This window comes from Pleurodeles waltl, chromosome 5, assembly GCF_031143425.1.
Source record: "Pleurodeles waltl isolate 20211129_DDA chromosome 5, aPleWal1.hap1.20221129, whole genome shotgun sequence".
Taxonomy (NCBI): domain Eukaryota; kingdom Metazoa; phylum Chordata; class Amphibia; order Caudata; family Salamandridae; genus Pleurodeles; species Pleurodeles waltl.
The window spans coordinates 1,487,541,668-1,487,568,369 of NC_090444.1; the positions used below are offsets into that span (position 1 = coordinate 1,487,541,668).

The 26,702-nt window shown below is 43.7% G+C and overlaps 1 protein-coding gene across 7 annotated transcripts in view; it reads left to right on the forward strand.

Annotated features, from left to right (window-relative positions):
• Positions 1-26,702, forward strand: part of DST (dystonin) — a 1,789,835-nt gene that overhangs the window by 784,107 nt on the left and 979,026 nt on the right. For all 7 annotated transcript variants that reach the window (XM_069235771.1, XM_069235778.1, XM_069235775.1 and 4 more), the window contains 2 exons: positions 2,885-2,962; positions 12,884-12,976. In XM_069235771.1, coding sequence (XP_069091872.1) covers positions 2,885-2,962; positions 12,884-12,976 — 171 coding nt within the window. The remainder of the gene's footprint in view (positions 1-2,884; positions 2,963-12,883; positions 12,977-26,702) is intronic.

Sequence of the window (26,702 nt, forward strand, 5' to 3'; positions counted from 1 at the left end):
CAGTGCTTAAAAATATTTTAAGTTCTCCAGGGTGTCATGGATTCAATGACCTGGGAAACTTACTTACATTTTGTTACTGTTGCTGGGGCTGCTGCTCTCCCTCCAGCCCCCAGCAACACAGAACTAAATCAAGCTTTGTGGTGCCCCTGCGCTTTCTAGGGGCACCAGCAGCATCACACATATTGTAAAAAATACTTGCATTCAGCTCATTTTGGGGTGTTCCCCAGCCAGAGCTGTGAATGTGAAATGAGAGGCTACTTAACTCATTTGACATTCACTGTTGTTTTATTTTATTTTTTTATGTGGGGGTGTGCGTCCCCCTCCCTGAGCCATTTCATGACCCCAGTGACCACAACCCCTGGGGTAATCACTTTCTTTTTTTTTATGAGGAGGGGGCGTGTAGCTACCCTCCCCAAGCCACAAAGGGGGACCCCATTTCCCAGGGATGATGTTTATTTTGTTGGGAGGGGTGTGAATATGCCCCCCCTCTCTGGACAACTTATGGGCCCTGGCGCCCCCATCTCCTGGGACACTCTAGTCCCTTGCCTTCGAGAGTGAGGGTAGGGAGAACTTTAACTCCTTGTCCACACTCTTGCAGGCTAGAAACAACGATTTGCTCTCACCCAGCTGGAGCAGAGAAAATCTTCTCCCACCGGATGGGAGTAAACCACTGTATCCACCTCTGGCAGCACATTTGATAGGTGCAAGCAGGGGCATGAGCCATGGGGGGGCATGCCCCCGTGGTCCATTGTCTGCATTGGCTGTGGGTGTTTGCACCCAGGGCCTTTTAATGTGTTACGGCCCCAGGGGATTGGGTCCCTAGGGCCTGTTAATGGCTCATGGAAAGGTGGATTGGGTCCCCAGGACCACCCTCACCTTATATAATATTAACAACACCCCCCGCCCCCCTTTCTCCCCCATTCTGGTACACAAACAGAGGAGTAAAACTGAAAAGGGCAGAAGCTTGTTTTTTTTTAATCACTGCTTTGGATCCGTGCTATAAATAAAAAATATTAGGTCCCCCCCCCGTGGTGGGTGGGCATTTGGTACCCCCCCCCCCCTCCCCCCCCCCAACCAGGCCTAGGAGGGCAGGATATCTCTACCCTGCCCCTCTTTATGTTTTTTAAAAACTTTTTCTGGACAAAGTCCTTGAGTCATAAAATGGCTGGTGTCACATCATTGTTGATGTGTGCCAGCCAACCATATATATTGCTTTAGATCTTTCGGTTCCTCAGATCCTCTGTAGAGTGATATATACATACATTTATGGGTTCTTAGAATACATTTCTACTAATACTAGCACTGTTGGTAGTAAATAGAAGACACACTGCTTCTCCCACAAATGAACAAAGTACTTTGATGGTGCAACACATGTTTGAGTAGAAAACACTGCTCCATCATGAGATCAGAGGCCATATCAAGGACACCTGCCTTGGCTCAGTGCAGAGCTGAGCACCAGTTCTTCACTTGCAGTGTTTAAACTGCATACATTTAAACCATAATTTCGCCAAGTGAGTGCATGAGTTGCAGACGGCCCAGCTTTTGAACAGCAGAGGTGGGCGAGCCACTGAAAGCTCAAACCGAGCCTGAAGCCCTGTTCTGCTGGGGTCCTGTCGGAGCCTCAAGCCCATAACCAGCTGAGCCTTCATGTGGCTTCTGCCTGCCTCCTTTCTTCTACCCAGGATCTTTCGCTAAAGCGAGTGCTGCTGACTTTGGAACTGAGAAACCAGGTTTGAGTCTCTGTGTCAGCTCAAAATCCTGTGATTGTGAGCAAATTGCTTTATCTCCTCATGCCTCTAAGTAGGGAATGTGACTTTAGGCAATGTAACTGGTGCTCATGTAAAGTGCTCTAATTTGACCTTTGGGTTGAGTTCACGGTATAAAAAGAGCTAAGAACAAAGCCTTAACATAAGGAAAGACAAAACGATACCCATTTTCTGGGTGATTTGTACAAAGTGAAACCAGAAATCCTGTAAAAAACGCATCTTCACCTCTCAAATTGTGTGATGTTAGACAAATAGCTTATTTCACCAAAACTCTATTGTTTTTTCGTTATCAAATATGAAAGCACTTTCATATATGTGAGTTCATAATACTAGTTGTGCAAAAAAACTTTTTGTGCTTGATTTAAAGGCTATAAGGTTGCTCTGTATTATTAACTATATATGTGGTCATGAATAACGGTGTGTATAACAATTGTCTTGCCTCAGTGCACAACTAACCATATATGTTTAAAAACTATTACTTTGCTAAGTACTTCTCAGTGCTATGATGTGACGTATTAATGACACAGCATCATATGTGAGAGAAATACACAGTTTTGAATTTTGAAGTGACTTTAGCAGGTTTTACGTGATGGTTGTGCGATTTATAGCAAACATTTTCAGGGCTCGGCTCGTACACTAAGATCCGAGCCAAACCTTTGGCTAATTTATCGGCTCGCCCAGGTCTAGTGAACAGTGAGCACTACTTGCCACTGCTGTCTCGTTGATTCTGTCTTCAGCTCAGATACTAACCTGGAGAAATTCTGAGCCCATCCTATTCACAGTAGACACTGTAACCCCTCTGCCCTGAAAAGCTCTGATGAGCTCTCCCCTGAGCCAGCTCAGCTGTTTATGACACCCCTCACGTGCTTCAGACACGTGGATCATTTTATCACTTTTTATTTAAATTAGGAAGACAAATTAATTCTTAGCCCTTGTGATGTATAGTATTGCGTACATCTGATCTGCAAGAACAGAGTTTAGATAAACCGAAATCCCTGAGTAGTTCTATGTTAAACGTTTTAACACTTTTTTACTGGACAAATAATAATAAAGACAGTTTGACGTTAAATATAAAGTAGAATGCAGCATATCTAACGGCGAGCTATTTACTGTTCTAGCCTCGAGAGAAAGGCCGGATGCGTTTTCACAGGCTGCAGAATGTACAGATTGCACTCGACTATTTGAAGAAACGCCAGGTACGTCAGTCAGTGTTGTTTCAATGTGTTTGCCGTAAATGCATCTTTTGCCCGCAGACAGATCCGAAAGAAATGCTAGTGCATGCTGGTGCAGTAACAATAAATGTCGTGTACTGTAGGTGAATGGCATCTTGATATCAGTCACTCATAGTTGCACTGTAATGCGTACACTGCTGAATATCAACACCAACTGTATCCTGGCATGCTAATATAGAGGGACAAAATATTGGAAGGTAAGTGCTCTTTGAGAAGTATATATTTAGTCTAACTATGCCACTACGTACCTTGAAGAAATATATGCACAGTGTAGGTACATATATGTGGAGTTAGGGATCTAAAATCGAGACTTACCTGTCGATATTTTATTTTCGATATTCTGTCACATCGATTTTGTTAAATCGATACTCAGGGATGAACAACCACTATAATGAAGTCACAGGGCTTTCGGGCAGGCCTATCCTCTCATGTCATAGACCCGGGTAAGCTGAGTTATGAACTTTACTAAATGGAAAGAACGCAGATTGAAGGGAACATAGACAAAAAAACGTTTTTTATTTTTTCAAAACAGATTGAGTTTCTCTTATTTCTCAATGGCCTTACATCCAAGGCAGTTTATCCCTAGACACACCGCACAGGCTATATTAACTACCTTTCCGCTGCAGTACAGGATATCTAGAGGACAGTGCCCTGGCTTGTGACCCGGCTTCCTCACTGCCCAAACAAGGAAGTCCACGGAGGTGAACAGGTTTCACTATTGATAACTCTTCCCACCTTTCCTACAGTCTGAGTAAAAGGCAGCGCCCAGTCAAAATATGGGAGTTACGTTTATAAAAAAAAATCAATTGCACAGTTGTTTAACAATAAAATCACAGACCTGCAGTATGATCATATCTACACTAAAGCTCTGACCACAAATCAGGCTTTTTTCTGATCTTGACAAATGTGCTTCCTTCCATACTCACTTGCCGCCCTACAGTGTGTTTTCAGTTCTGCCATTCCTCTTCTCTTTAGTTACCCTCCTACTTCATGCCTCTCTCCCCACCGCCCCTCTCTAAACTGTCTTCATTTCTCCACCTTCTCTATGATTATTTTCTTGGAATAGTTTTTAAATCTGTTAACGACCCGGCCTATACCTTTCTTCTATCATCTAGGTTTGGGTCCCCTCCTTCGCTCAGACTCTCAGATTTCTTTGGCCGTGACTCAAAATCCTTTTTTGTTTTAAATCATTCTCTTCACTGGCTTCGATGCTATGGACTATTTTGCTGTCTACAGTACACTCTCCTCCGACTCTTATATTGTTTCGGACTTCCCTTAAAGCCCATCCTCTGCTTTACTCGAACAGTTGTAATTCAACATTGCATTATATATCACAACTAAATTGCACCGTTTTATAATCTTATTAATTGATTGCTTATCCTTTGTACACTATGCAAGTCATTTTGAGTAAAAAGAAAAACGTTTTTATTTACAAAGTTGACACTAAAACTAAGTAAGCTGAAAAATGCAATCAAATGTGTACAAAGATCAAATGTAACCACTTAGTAAATGATGGAGGCTAACAGTACTCTTACAGCACCAATCAGGAATGAGTCTGTAATCAAAAACAATCATCATAGAGCAGCAGGAAAGCAAAGATGCCCACTGTGGACTCTCAAAGATTGCCAATCCGCACATTCCTATGGGGCTTAGAATCACTTACGCTGTTGGATGTAAACTGCCTTTTGGTTTGGACAATGTTTCTTTGGGTTGGATTCCACTCAGTTTCTTTCACTGAAGTCTCAAATTCCTGTCCAGTGGCAAAATGTTTCAGATGGTTTCTCGCTGTGCAACCAGCTCAAATGAAGCCAAGAGCACCCCAGCCGACTCTAATTCCTCCAGATGGCTACCCAGTTCCCCTATACTATGCTTTTCCCAGGTCTAGACAGTTTAGGATCTATACCAGTGTAAAGATACCAGCAGACGAAGCCATCCCTCCATACCACATGTACAGCTGTGCCTAGTTCTCCCAGTGCTTCCAATCAAGCGAGAATAACTCTACAGATCACCACATTTCTCTGCAGTCGATAATGACTTCGCTAAGAATATAACACAGTCTCTCTTTCTCCCTTGCCAAACACTCCAATATGTAATGTGGGGACCCCATCATTATCCAGGAAACCTGACTATGAAGTGGATATTTCCAACCTTTCCAATAGCTTTATCGTTCAATTAAATTATTGCCACAATAGCTAATACACATTGGTAAGCATGTGTATTTCCGTTTCCCTCTTCCTGCATGCAGTAAAGTGATTTGAAGATAGGACCGTGAAAAATGAAGGTCCGATGCAACAACACTCATATTGTCCCTCCTGGTCTTAGTCATGACGAACCATAGGCGTGCCAACAGCTAACATTCTGGTGAAGCTAGAAGGCACGTGCCCCGGATAGGTACTACATCATCTCCGTGAGATATGCAGGTACAGCCAACCAACCCAAGTCAAGGGAAAATCTGATTTATTCTAAGAGAGAGTGCCACGTTTTTGGGTAAATTGACAGACCCTCAGCCTACGCTCCAATCCCTTCCTTTGTCTCCTAGGCCCACGGACGGGCCCACTAAAGGAAGTATATCTAGGTCACTAACACTACTGGGGGCGAGAGAAATCTGGACCTAGGGAGGCAGGGGACTTATAAGGGTATCAAAGTACTGCACCCCAATATCGACACTTTTTCTTTTTGCCTCTGGTGTCCTCGAAAACACAAACTATGGAATCTTAAACAGGGAGCCAGATAATCACTTTAGCACTTGAGTCTACGAATAGTGAGGCATAGCATTCCAAGAATTACTTTGAGAGGAGCTGTGGGCCAGAAACTCAGAACTCCGTAACACAATATATAATTTTTAATAAATCACTGACCAGTCAATGTTTTTCCTTTAAAAAGGAAAAGTACTTTAAAACATTAAAAACATGATAATATACGCAATATTACAGAATTTTACAGAATATCAGTGGGAACACCATCTAAAGGTTTTACAAGCTACAAGGGGGTATACTAAAGAATGGTCACAGAAAGTAGGTTGACGCACCTCTAACAGTTTGTGCGCAAATAGGTTCTAACCCCCATATATACCTATCCTAATTATTTGGTGTGCAATTAAAAAGTCAGATTTACTGGTTTTCCCACAAAGTAGTGTTCTACAGCCAACAATAGAAAATAAGCATTTCTTCATTATTAAACATTTAAAGATGCTACCTCTAAAGTACACATATTTTGAATATAGCTTTTAAAAGCCATAACTATAGGCTTTATCACACTTACTATAAAAAACAGTACAAAGCAAAGGGCATTTCAACACAAGTTTTACTTTCTCTATCGAACCAGGTCTTCTAGTAAACCAGTGACCACTCACAAACTCAATGAGTCTATTCATTCTAGTGCCATACCAAAAACTCAACTCCAGAATTGCTTGATATCTACCAAAATCTCTCAGGAGTTCAATAACACAATAACATGGGAGAGGCAGGTTCAAAAATTAAGTGTGGGCTGTGTTGAAGGCCTGCATTGCTCCAAGCAGCCCCCCATGCTGAATCAAACTCTTTTCAAATGATAAGGGTGCACATTGTCCCTCAAGGTGCACCACTAGGAAAACATGCACATTTGTCAAAGCTCTTAATGGGTTTGAAGGGCACGTTTCTGCCATGAGGCATTTTTAGACTCCTTATATTTAGCTGAGAGGACGTCTTTTGCTTTTGTTGAAAGGTTTAATGTTCCAAGCTTGTAGGACTTCACAAACATGTAATCCTGCCTTCAATTGGCTCTTGCACAATGTTCTCCCCTGATTGTGCAACAGTCCCTGTGGCACACAGTCCTTTGGCCTCACGTGCACTGCGTGGCCTATGCCTGTCTGAGGAAGAGTAGGGAAGTCGCTGGCTCTTGCCTCTCTCAGTTGTGCTGTTTTCGACTTGGGGAGCAGAGAGAATGAAGTACTGAATGAGTTGCAGTTCTGGGGAGCCCACTGCTTCTCATGGGCCACCATGATCAGGCCCAAGGGTGTCTCAGACCTTTACAGTGTTAAGTGCCTGTCTCCCAACTCTACTGGGGATTATTTGTTTGATATTTTGGTTTCATGGGGGGGATCCAACTAACCACAAGACCCCATGGTCCTTACGCCAGACCACTCTCTCAGTCACTGTTACTGTATCCCAAAGACATGGCCTTAGATTTGCCACTGGGCCTAAGAGACACAACTCAGCACAAAGGTTGACATCCACCACTATACCAGTGTTTTGGACATTGGGGCTGCTGTACCCCAAATAATACACAACCTCCTACCCACCACTGCTAATGAAAACCCTCACCTCAGAATACAACATGGTCACATTTAAGTTCACCAGAAATAACATTTTGGCTTGGTTCTGCTCTGCCATAGGGCCTAGAAAACTCTTCAGCAATGCACACTAGGAGTTTCCCCTGGGCAGTAATGGTGTCCTCTCCACAGAGGAGACCAGCCCAGTCCCTTTCTGTGGGTGCCTTCCCTAATAGTAACTATTAATGAGATATTGACCTGGTCCTTATCTTCGAGGGTAGGAGTTAGTGTACTCTCTCAGGAAGTGGGTACCTAACGTGAGGCACCATCAATCTCTGCAGAGTGCCACTCAGACAAAATCTGACACCTGCCAATATAAGGATACCCTCCTATCCCTAGACATTGTGTCCTTTCAGTTTCCTGAAATTACTCACATCTTCAGGCAAACTTTTGGTGGAGTTATTCAGCTTCAAACTTTCGACATCCTCCTTGTGCCTGCACAGCTATCTCTTCATAGGATGCACTTTGAGACCATTCCTTTTGCCCCAGGCTGTCAGCATGGAAGATCTTTAATGTACCATTTGCACCCAGACAGTCTCTGAGTCGGAGACATGAACTTCCTACTACTGTCACCTTCCTTGATTCTCATATTAAAATATCTCCGGATCATCAGTATAAGACTGGTCACCTGGAATCCCCTCCAGAGGCAAAGCAAGCAGCTATCTCTTCACACCTTGTACTTTAAATAGCCTCACTTGTCATTTGTTTTTAAGCCACAGGATACTCATGAGACCATAAGGGGTCACCTCACCCAATCTAGCGGTCAATCACAAAAACGAAACCGTAAGCTAGAGATGTTTTAAGTCATGGGCACAGTGGGCAATTATTGCCCAGGGCCCTTATCTTCCAGGTGCCTATTGAAAAGTGAACTTTCTCTTTATCTACCATCTGTTTCTCCATCTCAAACTTCAACATAATATATAATATTGTTTGGCATCATTGGGTTTGAGTTAGCAGAAAATCGGCAAAAAAATACAAATTTGGTTCAAACACGGGCCCCTAAAGTATGACTTGCCCAGGGACCCCAAAATCCTTCAGCTGACACTAAGCTCAGGTGTAGCACCCTGAAGCTGAATAATTGTATGGCATTGCAGGACTACCTCTCATCATGCTGTAGCTGGAGTCTTGAAGATGTTTTGGGCAGGTAATTTTGGTAACCACACTGCAGTGAGTGCAGGCACCTCTGGGCCAAGACAGTGACTTCAGTTTCAGGTGGCAAGTTCACTCCTGTGAGAGCAGGTTACACCTGTCCCACTGACTTCATCACTGATGATAGCATGTGTATTTTGTTATGTTTTTCCTCTGAAGTATCTGTACTCTGCAGGTTAATCAAGTCACATTCTGACTTAACTCCCAACCAAAGGCCCACCTCTATTGCAGCCAAGGAACCTAGAGAGTCTTACAGGACTCTCCTGTTTCTCCCAGGATTGCACCATCATCTGGGTAAAGCTAGGGAGCACAGCACTGCCTTGCCTCTTCAAGGGCACAACTCATCACCTCTGAGGATACTAGGGAGTACCTCACCTCTTCTGCTTGGGGCACACTCTGTGATAGTAACACTTTCAGAAGCTACCTTATTTATGTCTCTACTCTTTGTGCTTTCCCAGGGCAGCCCGGAAAGTTTGAGTATTTAAAGATCCAGCACCTGCTCTCGGACCTCCTTGGGGCCTCATTGGCCACCATAATGCTCCAGGTTTCGGGCCCGAGGGTTTCTTAGCACTTAAAGGCAATTGGAAAGTGACACTGAGCACTTTACAAAATCTCTACACAAATACATTCCTTCACTTCCTTAGACTAGATACTTCCTTGACCTTCCTTAAATGCTGCCAGATACGCCACTACCTTAAAGGAACAGTGAGTGCTTAGTGCCAGTTACTTTTTCTCTCCATCCACACCAGACCATGGGGTCATACTGAACCCTCCTGATGGTCATCTGATTTAAGTGGCTTCCCACAAGACTTTCTTAGACACCCTGGGTTATCCCAGTGGTCAGCAATCATCTGCAACGTAGTGCCCTCAAACTCACAAATTTTAAAGGACCACAAAGGAAAATTAATGGTTAAGCAACAGTCTCTGAAAAATTAAATGCCAGGGCAGAGTCCTGGAGAGATGATGGATTAGGTTACAACTGTGGGCTAGTCATGGTGGGAGTGGTTTTCATGTCCTTGCATCAAGGCAGAAAGAACTATTTCCAGATTAGGACCACAGAACAGAACTTCGACAAAAATTGTTCCAAATCTAAAATGATGTGGTGGTCCCAGTCCTGCTTTGCTTTTTTGCAGAGGCCTTCAAGACAGCCTTCATGTTTCATGAACAAAATGGTTTGCACTCACCCAAGAATTAGAAAATACAAAGATTTTATCACCCTTCTAAACTTCATGCCCATTAAAGACATCGTCAATGCAAAAATCATCTACCTAGGCCTCACAACGTTTACTGTTACCATCACCTACCTCTTAAATGTATCACTTTTCATAGCGTCAGAAGCTCTCTGCTCAAGAAACAAAGTGGAGCCATGACATAATTACTGACATTTCTTGAGCCTGCCTGGAATTGTGAAGATATTGAACACTCCGGTAACCATAAAGTGCCTACCCACTTGATTTGCTTGACCCCTGCCAACATCTGTATCCCCTCTCTCCCCCCCCCACTATTGACAGAGGCAAAACATGTACCCTGGTACTACAATCGAACACTAAATTCTGCTTGACTGACTTGTGAAGTGATGGGAGTAGGTGCTATTATCCTCTTTTGGGTCAAATTATTTCTAACCAACCATACATGTTAAATTAATTTGGGCCCCTTCCTATCAGTTATCACATTTGTGCATCTCAGAGTTCATTCATCTCATCTGTCTTTTTGATAAAGGCATCAGCTATCACATATAGCAACACAGATAAAGAACTAGATGAAGAATCTTTGGAATGTCATCAACCATCCAACTATCAGAAGCACCCCCAACACAGCAATGAACAAATCTGGCCATGCTTGTATAGAAAAAATAACAGTACCCTGCTCATGGACCCAGTTAAATTCCACACCCCTTTTGCCTAACTACAGTACAGGTGCCCACTGCCAAGCCAGTTTAGAAGGTACACTGAGCACCAGTATATTATTCCCCACAAAAATATGTCATCCAGCCCTTCCTGATTGATTTAATAATCTGATCTTTGCTATGAAAACCATCCACCAGGACTATAGAAACAGCATTTAACTGGGACGGTCTAGAAAGACAGTTAGCAAACTGCAAAGTGATCGCAACTACATCACGTGTTTAATATTTGGCTTAAGGCACTGTGATTGCAATGCAACTGCATCTCTTGCTCCCAGTCCAAAGAAAGCCCACATTACTAGATGATTCAGAATCTATATGTCTCTGCGTGTTAGTGTCCCAGGCTATCTAAATAAATGCTTCCCATTGTCCGCAACATCAAGGCACCTGAATTCAGGCATCCAGCCACCTACACTAAAAGATAAGATCTGCCCACATAAGGCCTCTACCCTATAGAACATCTTTCCGCACCCTTGGTGACTCGAATAGGTCAGCCTAAAGTCCCCAAGAAGCCTGAAAGCTTAAGTCTTCTTTTCTACTTATGGTATGGACCCTTCACTCTAGGCTCTAAAGAACAAAACCATTCACCCGCCTCAATCCAACCACTAGCGCTGGAATTGCAGGTATCAGGTGCTGAAGGCCAGCTTTTGACTGCTCCCACATAGAAGGTTCTTCTATTTCACCGACGTCTTCACTGGGTCATTCGAGGATCTTACATTCACTCACCAGCTCCACCGGTGTCGCCAGCCTGTGCAATACACTTTCCTCCTTCTAGTTCTCCTTGCTGCAAGACGCTGTCAGATTTCAGAAATGAAGCACAGACTACTTCCTAAAACACTTATAAAATAAATTTGTTTCGGAGTTGTTTTGCATCAGTAAGAGACTGAAAAATAAGGCCTTTTCTGGACTAGGGATTGTCTGGATTCAAGCCATACTGATGGCCCAGGTACTTCCTTAATGCAGCAAGTGCTTGACACAGTTTAACAACGCTGGAGCTTTTTACACGAGGGTTATTTAACACGCACTGACAGCACTGCTTGATTTCAAGTAGCCCACGTTAGTTTTAATGTCGTTACATAGTAAGAACATCTCTTAGCTCACAGTTCGACCCAGGCACATCCTCCAGCATTAGGCAGTATCCATTCTGCACTCTCCGAGCCCGCTTATTGCTGATGTTTTGTTGTTGTGCTTGGTGGCTAAAGGCGTTTTTCAGAAATGTGTTCTTGCATCATGTAGGCAGTTTCATTGCCATAGGAGAAGGAGTGTGAAAGTATTTACCCTGAAAACATTTTAAATAATTATTTAGATTTTTGATAGCGGTTATTGTCCTTTTATAACCTTCAGTCTTCATGGTCTAGTTGGAGATCAGTTTGTAAGGATCATGTGTGACAATTTGTAAAGGAAGGCAATGTGAGGTGACAAATTTAAGATTTTCACCTAGCTCCAAGAGATTAATTTTGAATTAGATATAACTGCACAAAAATTGCAAATGGCAGTAGATCACATCCCCGAAATAAATGTGCTGAGTACCCAAGATGGTGGTCTAACATTGACCTGCTGGAGAGGTCCTGTGGCATGCCCTACAGCCACTGCGGTGGGGCCAACATGGACCAAGCCCTTTATAAATAGGCGAGGTGGGGTGAGTGAATGCTCAGTCCTGGTGGTTGAGCAGTTACACACCTTTTTAGAGACACCTCTTTTACAAGCAGTCAGCATTACTTTGTTTACTTCCATTGTTGACTTGTCTGCACTTCTATGAGGAATGATTATGAGCTTCAGTTGGCGAGTGGTGCTGAGAGACCATTCTCCGGTAAATGGAGAGGTAACAGTGTTCAGGCCTAGATCACGCCACTAACACACCAACGACTATTTATCAGCTGGAAGCCCCTGTTACAAGTGCCTGGGGAGGGGAAGAAGTTGTTACCGCCCCACTGCAGTACCCAGTAAGTATGTACCGGGAGCAGTTATTATCTTCTATTCTATGATTTTTCTAAGAAAATGGGGCACGACATGCCCAACTCTGTGCTTCCGCGTGTCAGGGCTTTCCCCCCTCGGACTGCTGAAATGCACCCGGGGTAAGAATTGCAGAGGGTGCGGCAATGACCGCATAACCTGGTGGGCTGAAGCCCTAGGAGGGCGGTGTTTAGGATAGCGGGGCGCGTCTGTAGCCCCCGTCGCTTTCCCCAGCTCCCCGAGGGAGACTTCAAGAGAAAGAGAGGCAGGGAGGGCGAAGCGAGAGAATGGATGGAGAGAGACGGATTGCACAAAGAGATCAAGGGAACGGGGCTCCATCACTTACAAGTGTTAATAATTAGTGATTTACCACGGGAGAGGATGTGAATTCTTGAATTTGTCAAGTACGTGGCTGGTGATTTCCAAATACAAAAGTGTATCTTGAGAAAGAGACTACAGGATAGAGTCTACGAAATTAAGCTCTGTGACCCTTTAACCTCTCTAGAGATGAGGCAGGCAGAGTTGGCAGCAGAATGTTCACGCTTACTTGTTTTTTCTCCTTAAATCACAGGTTAAACTCGTGAATATTAGAAATGACGATATAACAGATGGGAATCCCAAATTGACTTTGGGGTTGATATGGACCATCATTTTGCACTTTCAGGTAAGTCTGGTTTTCGTATCGCAGAGTAAACACATCAGCACTGTGAGGGATTCTGCCGTTATGTTGTGTGAACGGGTTTTTGTAAGTTTTCGAGCAATACATTGTTCTAAAGTACATTGCAGTCGCTGTGCTTGGAAACATCTTACATTTCACTGCAGACTTCTTTGGGCCGTGTTAAAACGAGGAAAAGGCTGCATTTTGTACCCGGCATGATGAAATGTTGAATACACGGATTGCCCTGCAGTTTGTCTGTTTGACATCTTGTTTTCTGTGTGTGAAGAGAATGTCCATGCGTTCCCTCCTTCGGGGCTACTACAGATATCCCTCCTGAAGAAATGGTATTTGTGGGTCCTTTGTAAGAAGGAAGAGAAATATCCTTTAAACAAGTGTACATTCGGCTCCATTGCTTTCCATATATAGCGTTGTTTGCACGCAGGACTGTGACTTTTTAATGCAGTTTATTTAGATTCCACGCAGCAGCTTTCGAATTCCCTTCATGGCCAGGGGCACATTACAATCAAGTGCTAGTAAAATTGGCTAGGCCGCTATGGTTCAATGAGGCTCTCCGCAGCTATCCCGCTATGTTTCTCCTCTCCCCGCCTCTTACCTTGGCGCCTCTTCTTGTGTGCTGTTTTCTTGTTCATGTTTGCTTTCGCTTTCTCGGAGTCCGCTGGAGTCCCTCACCTTTCTCTCCCTCACTTCCTCTTCTACCACATCATCTTTGTGTTTGTGAAGGAAGGGAAGCAGGAGAGACATGCCCACCACGATTATTAGCGACACCACCCAGGCTGTTTGCCTTGGGTGAGAAGGGTGGACGCTTTCTCCTTCCACACTGTAGCCTACACTGACAAGAGCGGGAAAAGGTAATACCTCTCCCAGTGTGGTGTATGTTAAGGATCAAGGTGTATGGAGCCCCAGTAATCAGCAGACATGTTGAAGTAAGGCGGATACTTAGCCTTCATCATTTCAGATGCCAGCATGTTAATATATTCTTGAGTATTCCCTCTTACCCTGGAACAACTCATTACATTCTTTATACCCTCGAATAACCTATCAATGTGTTTTCCCTTTCTGTGTCCTTGGTAGACTAGTGTCCATACATTCTGCATGCCCTAAGGATTGGAATTGACAAGCTGAACAGGTCCTTCAGGACTTTCCTCCATTTTGCCATTTCACATCTTTGGTGTTGGGGTCAGGCTCCTCTGTGTAATAAGAAACAGTGGTCAGAATGAGCCTTCTTGATTGCATGCATCTATCCCCAGCCCTGATCTGTGACGGTTCCCTGCCCTCCAAACACTACTACTCGCCATCCCACTAACATGAGTATGAGAAAGGGTGGTCATGAAGGAGCCATCAAGCTGCCTGCACCTTCTCCCTTCTGACTTCTCTTACCTGCCTTCTATATCTGACTGTGGGGCAACCCTTTAGTATCCCCACCCAGTGAGGTTCGAGGTGTCTTTGCTGGTCCTTCCTCCCTTTGGTGTTTGGGCTGTGCTACAGGCATAAGGACTGGAGTCTGGGTATGTGTCACCTGTCTTCCCTTAAAACCAGGCCTCTCCTGTTGCTACCACATGGCATCTGACATGGGTTTGGTACGTTCTGTCATATGACATATCTGGACATATGTGGAGGGTCTCAGACCACTATCTACCAAACAAAGGTTGTACCAGCTCCTGTACTTTCAATACACTGGCAAGTTGTGTGCTGTGGTCTGTGTAGCAAAGTCCCAACTATAGTAATGACACACCTGAACTATGTCAAGGTACCTCCCAAACACAACAGCTGCTGGGGCATTTGGATAAGTTGGAGAGTCAACCTCCTTACATAGAGACATTTGGTCCATCTAACACTAATCCCTCCTCACCTCAGGCAAAGGAGATTTTCTGGACTTACATCACCAACCTTCTGTCTTATGGCGAGCCAGCTAAACCCCACCACATTCAGCACTTGGCGGCGTTGTAAAGGGCACTGCTCATTTCCTTGCACATACACACATAACATCAGTGATCACTGCGAGCATGCTTTTCTTCTGTATAAATATTTTAAAGTAATGGCTTCGTTACACTTATGTGGAGATCGAATTTTTCTAACTTGGCATCAGGCAGATGTTTTTATTGTAATGCCACTATGTTTCCCACTCTCACCTTCCTCCTGCTGCCGTGAACTTGATGAAAAATCAATTTTAAAATCACCAGAAATGGCCCATGTGTGCAGAGAACTTTCCCAGTTGTATTCTGTAGTGGAAAACCCCCGTTCTGATTATTTAAGGTATCCTGTACTTGTGTTGCCAGATGTTGTTAAGCATATCGTACTGAAGTGAGTGATGGGTCATGTGGCACATTAAATCACCCACAATTTATAACATCATCGCTCTCCACGCGGAGGGGAAGTGCTAAAGATGGCCACAGGTCCTTTGTTGTCAGTATGTCTTCTGAGGTCTTTGACTTGACATTGCTGGTCTGGCATAAACTTGAAATTAAAGTATGGGGCTGGCTTCATTTCTGAATTGTAGGAGTGAACCCTAATCATTTTTGAATGTCCATAATTAGAATCCAGCATATGTTGTGCCAGGTGCAACAAAGGACCTAATTTAATATTATAATTGGTGTTTTTAAGGTTTATGCCCCCTTGTGTTTTATGCTTTTTGACTTTTCTCCAGTAGAGCACATTTCAAACAGTTCTGCATCCGTAGCTGTGTATCTTAAAACAACAGTCTTGTTGCATCTGAAGGGACACTCCGTGGATAGTGCCTGTCTCAGCTACGATCATGTCAACGTAGGTGCAGGGGGTTGTGACAAGTAGGTTCTTGTGCCATCTAGGAGTCATAGCTGAGGCAGGACTGGGACAGAAAATAGGCTAGGTCACCAAAATAAAAGTGGCCCACATTTGCAAACCGGGGCAGTTTTGAACTTCTAAAGACAGCTGCATTGGTATTTTGGAAGGTATGGAAGACTGCATGCATTTCTGCTTGCTGCAAGCTCTGTTTTTGTTGCTCCCTGAGTTAATTATTTGCTTTTCAGTTCTTTATTCAGAAATTGTACTCATAGTTAAACGTTCGTGTGACTGCTGATATTTTCTTATTTACCTGGCAGGTATTGTTTTTAAATCATGCTTTTGATTTGCTGTTTTACGGATATTTGTTTGTGCGCCTAAAGTGATAGCTAAGTTTGTAATTTGCAATTCAAAATGCAGTCTAAAACAATAATAAAAATAAATATTTGAGCACTAGGTGTTGCTATTGATTTCATGTGCACAGTACTTGGCTTGGCAGGGTACCTCACTGTTACCCGTGAGGTGCAGCAACAAGTGCTGTAAAGAACAGTGGCTTTAAATATAAGGTTTTTTTTTAATAACTAATCCGACTTCTATTGTGTTTTATTTTGAGTATGTAAACTCGCTTGGTGGCCCAATACTTCTGAGCAGATTATTGAGAACTACAGAAAGTGCCAAATTAGCTGGACCTCCGGATCACAGGTTCTAGCCGCTGGTGTCGATTATAGATGTACAGCAGGACATTTATTTCCATGATGATGTGGCCCTTAGTGTGATTGATAGAAAGTGTTGTGGAGAGCTGCTGTAGGCCCTCCACTTACCATGCTATTTTTTAGAAGTGGCACAGTATTGTGGCACTCTGGGCATGCAGGAGTAATGGGGAACAGTCGTAGGTTACATGGGAAGTAGGGGCTTTTGGGGGAAAGGAGCTTTTACCAAGAATGGAATATACAAGACAAATGAGGGGAAAACTTGGCAGTGTGTAAACACCAGCGAGGGAATGGGAACAGTCATGTGCCACTCTCCTGGGGAGCAGAAACACGAGGAATCCTGCCACCTGGTGCCCTATTACATATAGGGAGCACTTTTCCTGTTTGCATCATGGCGCACGTCTAAATAAGTGCACTGTGCGCATACAGGCAAAATGCGCCCCCAGGATAGCCACAAACCTGTGCTGCCCTGGGGGTAGCGCATTCAAGTGAAATACGGAGTGACTGCCGTGTTTCACTGTGCCAGCGGCAACCCGCCTGCACTTTAAAGAGGGATTAGAGATCCCTTTGCAGGCAGGTACAGTGAGTGATTGCACGTGCCTGCAAAGGGGTGTTGGGGTGGGGGTCCATTGGGCCCCCTTTTCCCCTTTCCACAGGGCTTCCATCAGGGGGCATCCTGACAGTGTGTCACCTTTTTGTGACACACTTTCAGTGTGTCTCCTGACAGATTCTTTACCATTGCACCCAGGCCAATATTACGGCCCTGGCGCAGAGGCAAAGAGATTGTCTCATTTGCATGGGGCCACACCCCATGCAAATGAGGGAACGCCCTCTTTGAATCAACTGGCAGTACATGTGTGCCAGAGGTATCTGTGTTTCAGAAGGGCCCGCACAAGCGTCTGTGGCCCCCTTCCGTAATACCAAAGTGCTTCCGGGTGGCGCACAAAGTGGGTGCACTTCCCTGTTGCACCCCCAGGGCACTTTGTGTAATATGGCCTGCAGTGGGTAAAGTGGTGGGCAAGAGGATCGGACAGGGAATGCTGGCATAGAGTGAGACTGCCAAGGAAAGAGACACAGAAGTGTATCAAGTGAAGAGGTGCAGGAAGATAGGGCTTCAGAGGGACGGGGGGGGGTAGGGTGACCACCTGGCATTGATGCAAATTCTGGACAGGACTGTAAAACAATTCAGGACAAAGGGTCAAAATTTAGGACAAAATTTCAAGAACAAACGTCAGTTTTACAGACACACGCAAGAGAGGCCATGCCTCACTATGTTGTCAGTGCATTTATTTACCCTTTTTTTAACATAGCACTATTTATTCACTGGGTTCTTCTTGTGATTGCCTCCTGGTATGCTACATTCAGGTGTCACATTACGTCCTTGTTCAGTACTAAATTAATGCCCTTCAGTACTGCGGCAAGGCCATCCCCCCTACCCAAATCTACCCAATCTTTCTTGAAGAGAAAGTAGCAGCAAATTTTTGATTATGTTTCTGAACATTATAAAACCACTGGCAAACAGTTTGGAAAACAATACGGTAATTAACCTTATGCTAGTTTAAACAAATTGAACAAAAACATCTGGCTTACCTTAACCGCCTATTGACTTTCAACCTAAAAAAAATTAAAGAGGCAGGGCAGATGGTGTGGGCGACAGTCTCACACCTAATGTCAGGATGTGAGGTACCCACAACTTGTCTGTAGTCTCACAGCACTAGAGTGTATGTCTGGGACTCTACATTTATCTCGCAAGAGTCTACTCTGCACTCTATGATACTGCACCACTCTGCATTACTGCACTCTCTGCCACTCTGCTGTATGCCACTCTACTCCTCTGCACTCTATGCTACTCTACCCCATGCCACTCTATGCCACTGCACTCTGCACCAATGCACTCTAAACAACTGCAATGTACACCACTGCCCTCTACTCTGCACCACTGTACTCTACGCCACTGCTCTCTGTGCCACTCTGCTCCACTCTACATCACTGCACTGACACTCCACTCTGCAACATTGCACTCTCCGCCACTGTACTGTACACCAATCTACTATGTACTACTGCATTCTAGCCACTGCACTCCATGGCACTCTACTCTGCATCACTCCACTCTACGCGTCTGCACTATACAGCACTATACTCTACTCTGCACTGCACCACTCTACACTACGCCACTGCACTCTCTGCCACACAAGTCTTCTCTGCACTCTATGCCACTGCACCACTCTACACTACTGCACTCTCTGCCACTCTATTGCATGCCACTCTACTCCACTGCACTCTATGCCACTCTACTCTATCCCATGCCACTGCTCTCTAAACCACTGCACTGTACACCAATGCACTCTAAACAACTGCACTGTACCCTGCACCACTGGGCTCTCTGCCACTGCTCCGATGCCACTCTACTCCCCTCCACACCACTATGCCACTAACTTTTAGCCATGAACAGCAGCCACTCTGGTGTATAACATGGCTAGAACACATTGGCACATTTCAGTAGTCAGCCATCTTGCAGGGGCCACTTCAGCGCGCCATAAGTGACGCAACAAACTGATTTCTGTAGCAGTGTAATCCCAGTGCAGTGTAGAGGAGTTCAGTGAGGTAGCACACTGATGAAACGTTGCAAAATGCGAGCATGTACGTTTATATGATTATTTTAATAAAACAATGCTCAGAGCTTGGTAAGATAAACGGGTACGATGTAGAGAGATGTTGAGCTTCTTAATTCATTGTGATTTGTCCAATAATTATTTAAAAAACGTACATCTTCTTCAAACTTTTTTAAATGGTTTTATGAATATAATCATATAAACCCTTGCCTGCTAACATTACCAAGATCCCCGGGGGTGGGGGAGCAGGGGGCATCTATGCACTTACCCGGTGCTTAATTTGTAAATAAAAAGGTGCCGGTGCCCAAAACCCTCCTCCTAAACATGCGACTGCTGCATTTAAATGCGCGAGCACCGAATACTGAGGCAGTGTAATCCTGAAGACATCTCGGGCTTCTTTACTCTATTTACAGCCACTACCTACCCCTTCAGGACGCGCCTGCAGCTTCCTGCTTTCTCCCTTTCCGAAGGTTTTCGTTTGATTTTTATTTATCACTTGTGTATTTTGCTCGCAGCAAATGCTTGATGCAGAAAACTAAGTGCCGGCCGTCAAAAATAAGTGCCGGTGCCCCGCAAAAGAAACCACCAGCTCAAATTAAGCACTACCCTTACCTCAGAACTTTGAAACAAATTACTGTGCCTTGACGTGACCTCATGCCCGCAAGTGGCATCCCAAACGTCATTAAGGTAAATGTTGCAATGGAGCCCTGAGATAATGGATATTATAATGACCTGAAGTGACATCATTCAGGAGTGAAGGTCCCTGAGGAGGGAAGCTAGTAAGGAAGGCTAAATGTTGTTTCGTGCTCACAATCAATATATAATGCTCACAGAGGACATCAGCTCTTTTGAATGAAGACAATTTTTATTCAAAAATTAGAAAAATGTAGAAGGCTTGTTGATTCACTGCTCTCTCTAGGTTTTCACATTAAAATATTTCTAACGCAATTAAAAAAATGCTATGTTGTTTTATTTTCCAGAAGGTACTTTAAAGTCTGGGCTGATGCAATTATCCCAGCCTCAAGGCGCCATAAAAACATGAGTGTTAGGGGGTGCAGTTACCTGACAGCAGCCCTACCCTTTTTTACGGTGAGCTGGCATGAACATGTAACAATGCATTCAGCTAGCGTCAGCGAAACATTTGTGGTAATCGGCAGACTATTTACATTTTGACCTTGTTTTTAATCGACATTTTCAGAATAACAATGAAAGCATTTTGTTTGTTATTGTAATTTTGGATCTGTTTACAGCTTAGTTGTGTTTGAGTGAGGAAAAACAACGAGTTTGGGCCTTAAATAGGCTAAAGTAATTTCACTCTCTGTCCCTATGTCAGCCTTTTGTATCAATGAATTGTTTTCTTTGTCCATATGCTACCTTTGGTTGTCAAGGGTCATCAGATTTAACCTGAAGTTTCCTAAGAGAAGTCTGCTTTAAATCTGATTGTTTGAATTCTAGATTACTGACTCATATATTTTTTAATAAAGCTGAAATGCCTCTAAGTCACTGCTTGATTTATCAAAAATAATAATAATAAATGCCAGGTCTCAAGGTATTTCACTTGAGGCTACTTTATGTTGCACACACTACGAGGGCTGCCAAATGTCAGCAACACCGTTGCCAGCTAACCATCACACTCCAACAAATGAGGCAGTTTAGATTATTCCATGTCAGTAAAGCAGAAAAAATGACTTAAACTCTGTATTATTTTACTTTCAGTTTATATTGAATATTCAAATTTTTTAAATGCTGCGTTACTGTGCTTTTCCCAAAAATATAATGACAGTGCCACCATGTGGCGGCCTATTAGAAATAAATGCTGGTGCCGAGTAGCAGTAAGCAGCAGCACAAATTAAGCACTGCTTCAGTTGCCTGCAAAGGTACTTTGGCCTAAGGGGAGGTTCCAAAACCGTTGTGTCTTTCTACATATTTGCGATCTGCAAGTAGTTTTAAGGTCTCCCTTCCTAGACAGCACATGCTTTATTTACTGGTGAGACATTTTCTCAGCCCTAATAGGCTCAGACTCTGCCCATTGCTTACCATTGGTCGACTTCATTGTCACTCTTATTTACCTACTTCTTATTTGTCTGTTTGTGTGGACTTTACTTCCTCTTCATGCTTTTGTCTCTTCCCTGCAGTATGGACACATTACTTGTGCACTCCCACTGCTCACTTTTCAGGTGCTACATTTTTCTCTTTGCTTAAACACTCCATAAGAGTGAAACTGTTTTCCAAATGTTCCGTCATGCACTCCCCTGTCACATTTGTGTTGTTCTTTCTCTGCCCATGTGCTTCTCCCTGCCCCTTCATAATGTGCTCACCCTTGTTGTGCTCTCTATCTCATCTGTTTCACCTCAAACGGCGTCCAGGAGGGAAACAGGGTGACTTGGACCTGGGGTCTGTAAGCCTTTGTCAGGGTTTTGGTAGGAGGGTTTCACTTCTTGTCAGGACACGAGTGTGGTGGTTTGTCTCAGTCATTTACCTCACTGTTGTCATTGTAAGCAAATTCTCTCCATATAAAGCAGTCTGAGCCAGTCCAGAGAGCAGAGTCCAGCAATTTATTGCTAGCTTCTGTTCAATGACTAATGAGAGGACTCCTTTAATGCACCCTACTGCTTCGGGCTGTACGGGATGTTAAAGGTTCTTGCCCCGCTTCCCTGGCCTGTAACTCTGATTCTCTATTAAGTAATGTGGATTCTGTCTTCCTTATGAAACTGTGAAAGAGATCTGCGTGACTCACCCAAGGGGAGATGTTTTTTATCTGGCCCATTGTTTGAGAATCAATTTAAATGAAAAGTATAAAAAAGTCAGCTTTCAATGTATTTATATTTGATACTTTAGTTTTTGTTATACTGGAGAAACTGGAATTAACTCATTTTGTACATATAAAATTGTTTAAGGCAAAAAGGAGCAAGTGGTCCTTCTAAGCCTCAGTGAAGCTGGTGTCTTTCATACAAAAGCACCACCATGAACAATGGGGTGGGAACCACAATGGTAATCCAGGTGGCTAAACAGCCAGTAATACATCCCTGCTTATACTCCTCAGTAATAGTCGCTAAAAACATGAAACATGTTGGGTATCGTTTACCGTAAACAAAGCCTCATAAAGACATGTGGCACAAACATTTGACAAAAAAAAAGTAATAAGCTTAACATGTATTTACCCAAAAGAGTCATTTAAAACAAAAGATGACTTTGTCTTTAAATGAAACATGCTTTATTATATTAAAACAAGTAAAACAAAAACAAAAATGAATGATAAACTCATTTTTAAAAGGGTTTATTTTTTAATGCTTAGGGTGAGGAATAGCCTTACTGCAAGAGTTAAGGGCAAGGCTAGGTGTTAGTACATCATTGGATTATAGCAAGGCTAAAGGCTGGGATGAGGGTAAGAGCTAGGCATAAGGATTCAGTTAAGGATAAGGGGAGAGGTTGAGTAAGGGTAGGGTTAAGGGTGGACTAGAGTAGGGGTAGAGTTAAAGGTTGTGGATAAGAGGTGCGCTGGAATAAGGGTAGGGTTAAGGGAGAGTGAAAGGGATGGACAGGTGTAGGGGTAGGGATGAAAGTATTGGTAACGGAGGCTACAGTAAGGTTAAAGGTGCTAGGGAAAGGGGTGAACTAGGCTAAGGGTAAGGTTCTAGCTTATGTCAAGGGGTAGTGTTACATTTATGTTAATGGATGGAAGTGAAGTGTAGGGTTAGGTTACATTTCAAGGGGTAGGGAAATTGTTTCTATGTGAGTAATTTTTTTGTTTTAAACTGTTTATTTTATTTTCATAAAAGAAAATTTAACATAGTACAGTGATTGTATATTCAGGGTAGAAATTTGATTTAAAGCATGGTGTCAATATGAGGGTTTAAATACAGATGTGTTGGATGTGTTAATATCACTGAGATTAATATTTTTAAATACGATCATAGGGAAATAAAGCATGTAGGAAACAGTGGAATGTGACACGACAATATGCATAGAAAATTGACAGCCGTTTAAACAGAGTCTTTAGAAGTAGAGCCCAGTGAATTTGAAGCATGAATACTACTGGTAAATTGATACGTTTGGTACAGTGAAGGGAGATCAGTAGGAGCATTAAACAGTATCATTTTACATCGGACTCAAGGAAAAACAAAAGCAGAACTATAATAGAGAAAAACTGCGATAACTCCCCGTAGGATCCCACCATTACCTCCCCTCTGCTGTACTCCCATATTGCAGTTACATCCAATAGTATAATTTTCATTATGTGTGGAGGAAGTTGGATCAGCTAGACTGCATATGGAGATTGGTCCACTCAGACGCAATACAGAGAATGCTATTTTATTGTGTGGGATGGCTCGTAAAAGTTATGTTTGATCAACAGTGCCATGGTCTAGGCTGCTTTTAAATTTGGTTAAGATGGTGTCCCAGTAAGAGGCCATAGGGTACTTATGAAGCTTGAGGTTTTCCTCTCTGTTCAGTCTGACTTTCCGCCTGGGTCCAGACAAGGAGGGAATTAGTCCGCGATTTATTGTTGGGGGGTCAGGTGATATCCACCTCTTGGTAATGTGGCATTTAGGTGTTATGAAACCTAAATCCAGAAAGCGAGTGGTAGTCTTAATTTTTTGTGTCTGCAGTATATGCCCAAAATACCTATAACATCAAAGTACACTGTTCCAAATTGGGGAATCCCAATAGAAGTTCACTGTGAAATACAAGTCAAACTAGGCACTGGTGTAGTTAGAAGCCGGTGCTGCAATGTCCGACGGGTCCTGCAAGGGGGCTCTTTGCAGGAGATCTTTTTCGGTCACTGCGTTTTGTTGAGTGCAGGAGTGGAATGGCCCTGCAAGTGAAAAGGAGTATGTACAACTGGAAAGTTAGTTAAAATTGGCTAAAGACCCTCAAAAATATGTATATTGAGTAACTAAAGGGTCTGTTTCAAGGTTAAAAACAAAAATGGGAGTGCCGTAGGAGATGATGTCCCTGCACAAACCTTCCATTTGTTTAGCCCCTGGCGGTCAGTGCAGCTAGTCAGGTGGGACTTGGCCCTGTGCCAGTAGCCTTGTGGCCGTGGGCAAGCCCAAAACATGTGGAGCATATCAGCATTGTTTTGAAGGCAACAGGGGCAAGCTACATCTGTTAAGTGGTAAAAGCGGTTTATTTTTAGCAAGGGTGAGTTATGCTCTGTGTATGATTTATAATTGTATTAACTTAAATGGGTCATTTCTTGGGACTTGAACTGAGCCTCCCAGTATGGTGGCCCATTGTTTGTCTGTACAAAGGCGTCGCAAGTCGGTTTCCCATTGCTGTGTTAGAGTCATAAGTGGTAAGAGGGTGTGGATACGTAGCAAGTCAACTTCCCAGCATATCAGGTGCCGACTGGTTCCCATCACATGGAGGTACTGGATAGTGAGGTGAGTGGGAGGCTCGTGTGACAGATCCCCTCATTTATCCCCCAGTGAGGCCAGTAAGGAGTTATATAGCAAGAACTGACCTGGGGGCAAGCCCGTATCCACTATTAACAATGTCTAGGAAAGAAGGACATTCTCTTGGTATAGCTCGCATACTGCGTGTATACCCGAGGCATGACATGTACTGAGCTCCGTGACAGAGGAAAAGGTGTTGCCTCTGGGAGTACCAACAGTTGCCAATGTAGGTGCATAAGGAGTTTGAAATCGTGTGAGTTGCAGGCGCCTACTGTAGCAGCGATAAGCAACTCCCAGTCGTAAGGGTTCAGGAATCCTAGGCCGGGAGCGTTGGTGGAATAAATGAAAGATGGTAGCTATATTCCAGGCGCGGTGGGTCGTGGCTGTGTCTGTCAGATACTGGCCGACCATCCACTGGGTCACCCATTGGATATGGGAAGCAAAGTAATAATGTTCCTGGTCCAGTACTGCAAGTCCTCCTTGGCTTAGAGGTGGATATAGTTTTGCTTAGGCTACTCTGTGATGGGAGGTGACCCAAATAAATTCTTGTATGTGTTTCTCAAATGTACCAAAAAAACGTGGCTGGGATATATATGGGGAGATTGCTAAAATAGTATATTAAGTGTGGCAATACTACCATTTTCAGGAGCTTAACTCATCCGGTCACCATTATTGGTAGTATGCGCCAGAAAGTCATTTGGGATCGTAGGGACATGGTAGCTTGTGTAATGTTGCCATTGACAAGGTCTATCAGGGAATGGTAGACCAGTACAGCCAGATATCGGAACATGTGTGGTTGCCAGGTGATTTGTGTCTCATTAAGGGTAAAGATTAAGCAAGTCGGGTTTAAAGTGGAATAAGCTTGATGTCGCCCAATTGACCTTTAGTCCCGAAAGAGATGCTAAATGAGTGATTTGTATGAGATCGGATACCATGGAACCCATCTTGATCCTTACCAATGGCTGTGAGCATAATAATTGCATGAGGCAAAAAAACGGGTCCCAATGCTGTATCAAGTAAGAGTGTGAAATAAGAAAGCCCATTCTAGTGAGTTGAAGGCCTATCAAGGTCTAGGGCTAGAGACCCAGTATTAGGCCAGAATTGTCAGGTGTAGGTCGTGATTAAAATAAAAGTGTTGGATATTTAAAGACGTACTTGAGTGGGGACAAACCTGTTTTGGTCCGAGTGTACTACGGATGAGATTAAGGTTGCTAGGTGGTTTGTGAGGATCTTCACCAGGATCTTATAATCCGTGTTAATAGGGCAAGTGATCTGTACAATCCCAGCAGAGTAGGATCTTTGTCAGGCTTGGAAAGGGAGATAAGTAGTTTCCTCATATAATGTCAGCATTTGTGGAGCAAGGAGAGGTGCATAGGTCTTATAAAATTATGCAGGCGGACCGTCAGGCCCTGGAGATCGGCTAGAGGCAAGCAACCTTATTGCTTCCTGGAACTCAGGCTGGGTTCATAAGTTTGGTGCATTGATTCAGCGAAATGCAAGAAAGTGATATTGTGGAGAAAATGGAAGCAAAATCAGATGGGCCTGCACAGGAGACCGAGCGGTATAAATGTGTGTATTGGTTGGTCATCTCTTTGTGTATGTCGAGTTGGGTCTATAGTAACGCGTCGTTAGTGGATCTTATTACCACAATGGGATGTCTGGGCTGGTCCTTGCGAATAAGCCATGCTAGAAGTCGGCCGGATCTGTCCCCTGTGGCATGTATGCCAGCTGAGTGGGCAGTGTAGTTCATGCATCGTAACCTTTCTAACAGTGACATGTGTTCCCACTGAGCTTGAACATGTGAGTGGGATCACGCCTGGATAAGTTTTCATTGTATAGTAGAATGCGTTCTAATTTTGAAAGATCTTTATTGCGGTTTGACGCATGGATGATTGAGTTACCCAGACAATGCTCCAGCATTGTTACTTTGAATGCATCCCATTCTATTAGTTTAGGAGAAGCTGTGTTATTATTATGTTTGAAATATTCAGCAAGGGTTGTGCCCAGTGAGGTGTGGAAGGGAGGGTCTTCCAGGAGTGAGGGTTACAATCGCCAGTGGGGGTCAGGGGAGGAATAGTTGTCTCAAGCAAATTGTAAATTTTGAGGGGTGTGGTCAGAATGGGTTTGGCCCAACTGGTCTCTGTGGGATATGGTGGAGAGTAAAGAGGTGGTCCCGAGGAGGTGGTCTATGCGAACGTGAAGTTGGTGTGGTGCAGAGAAGAAGGAATATACTTTT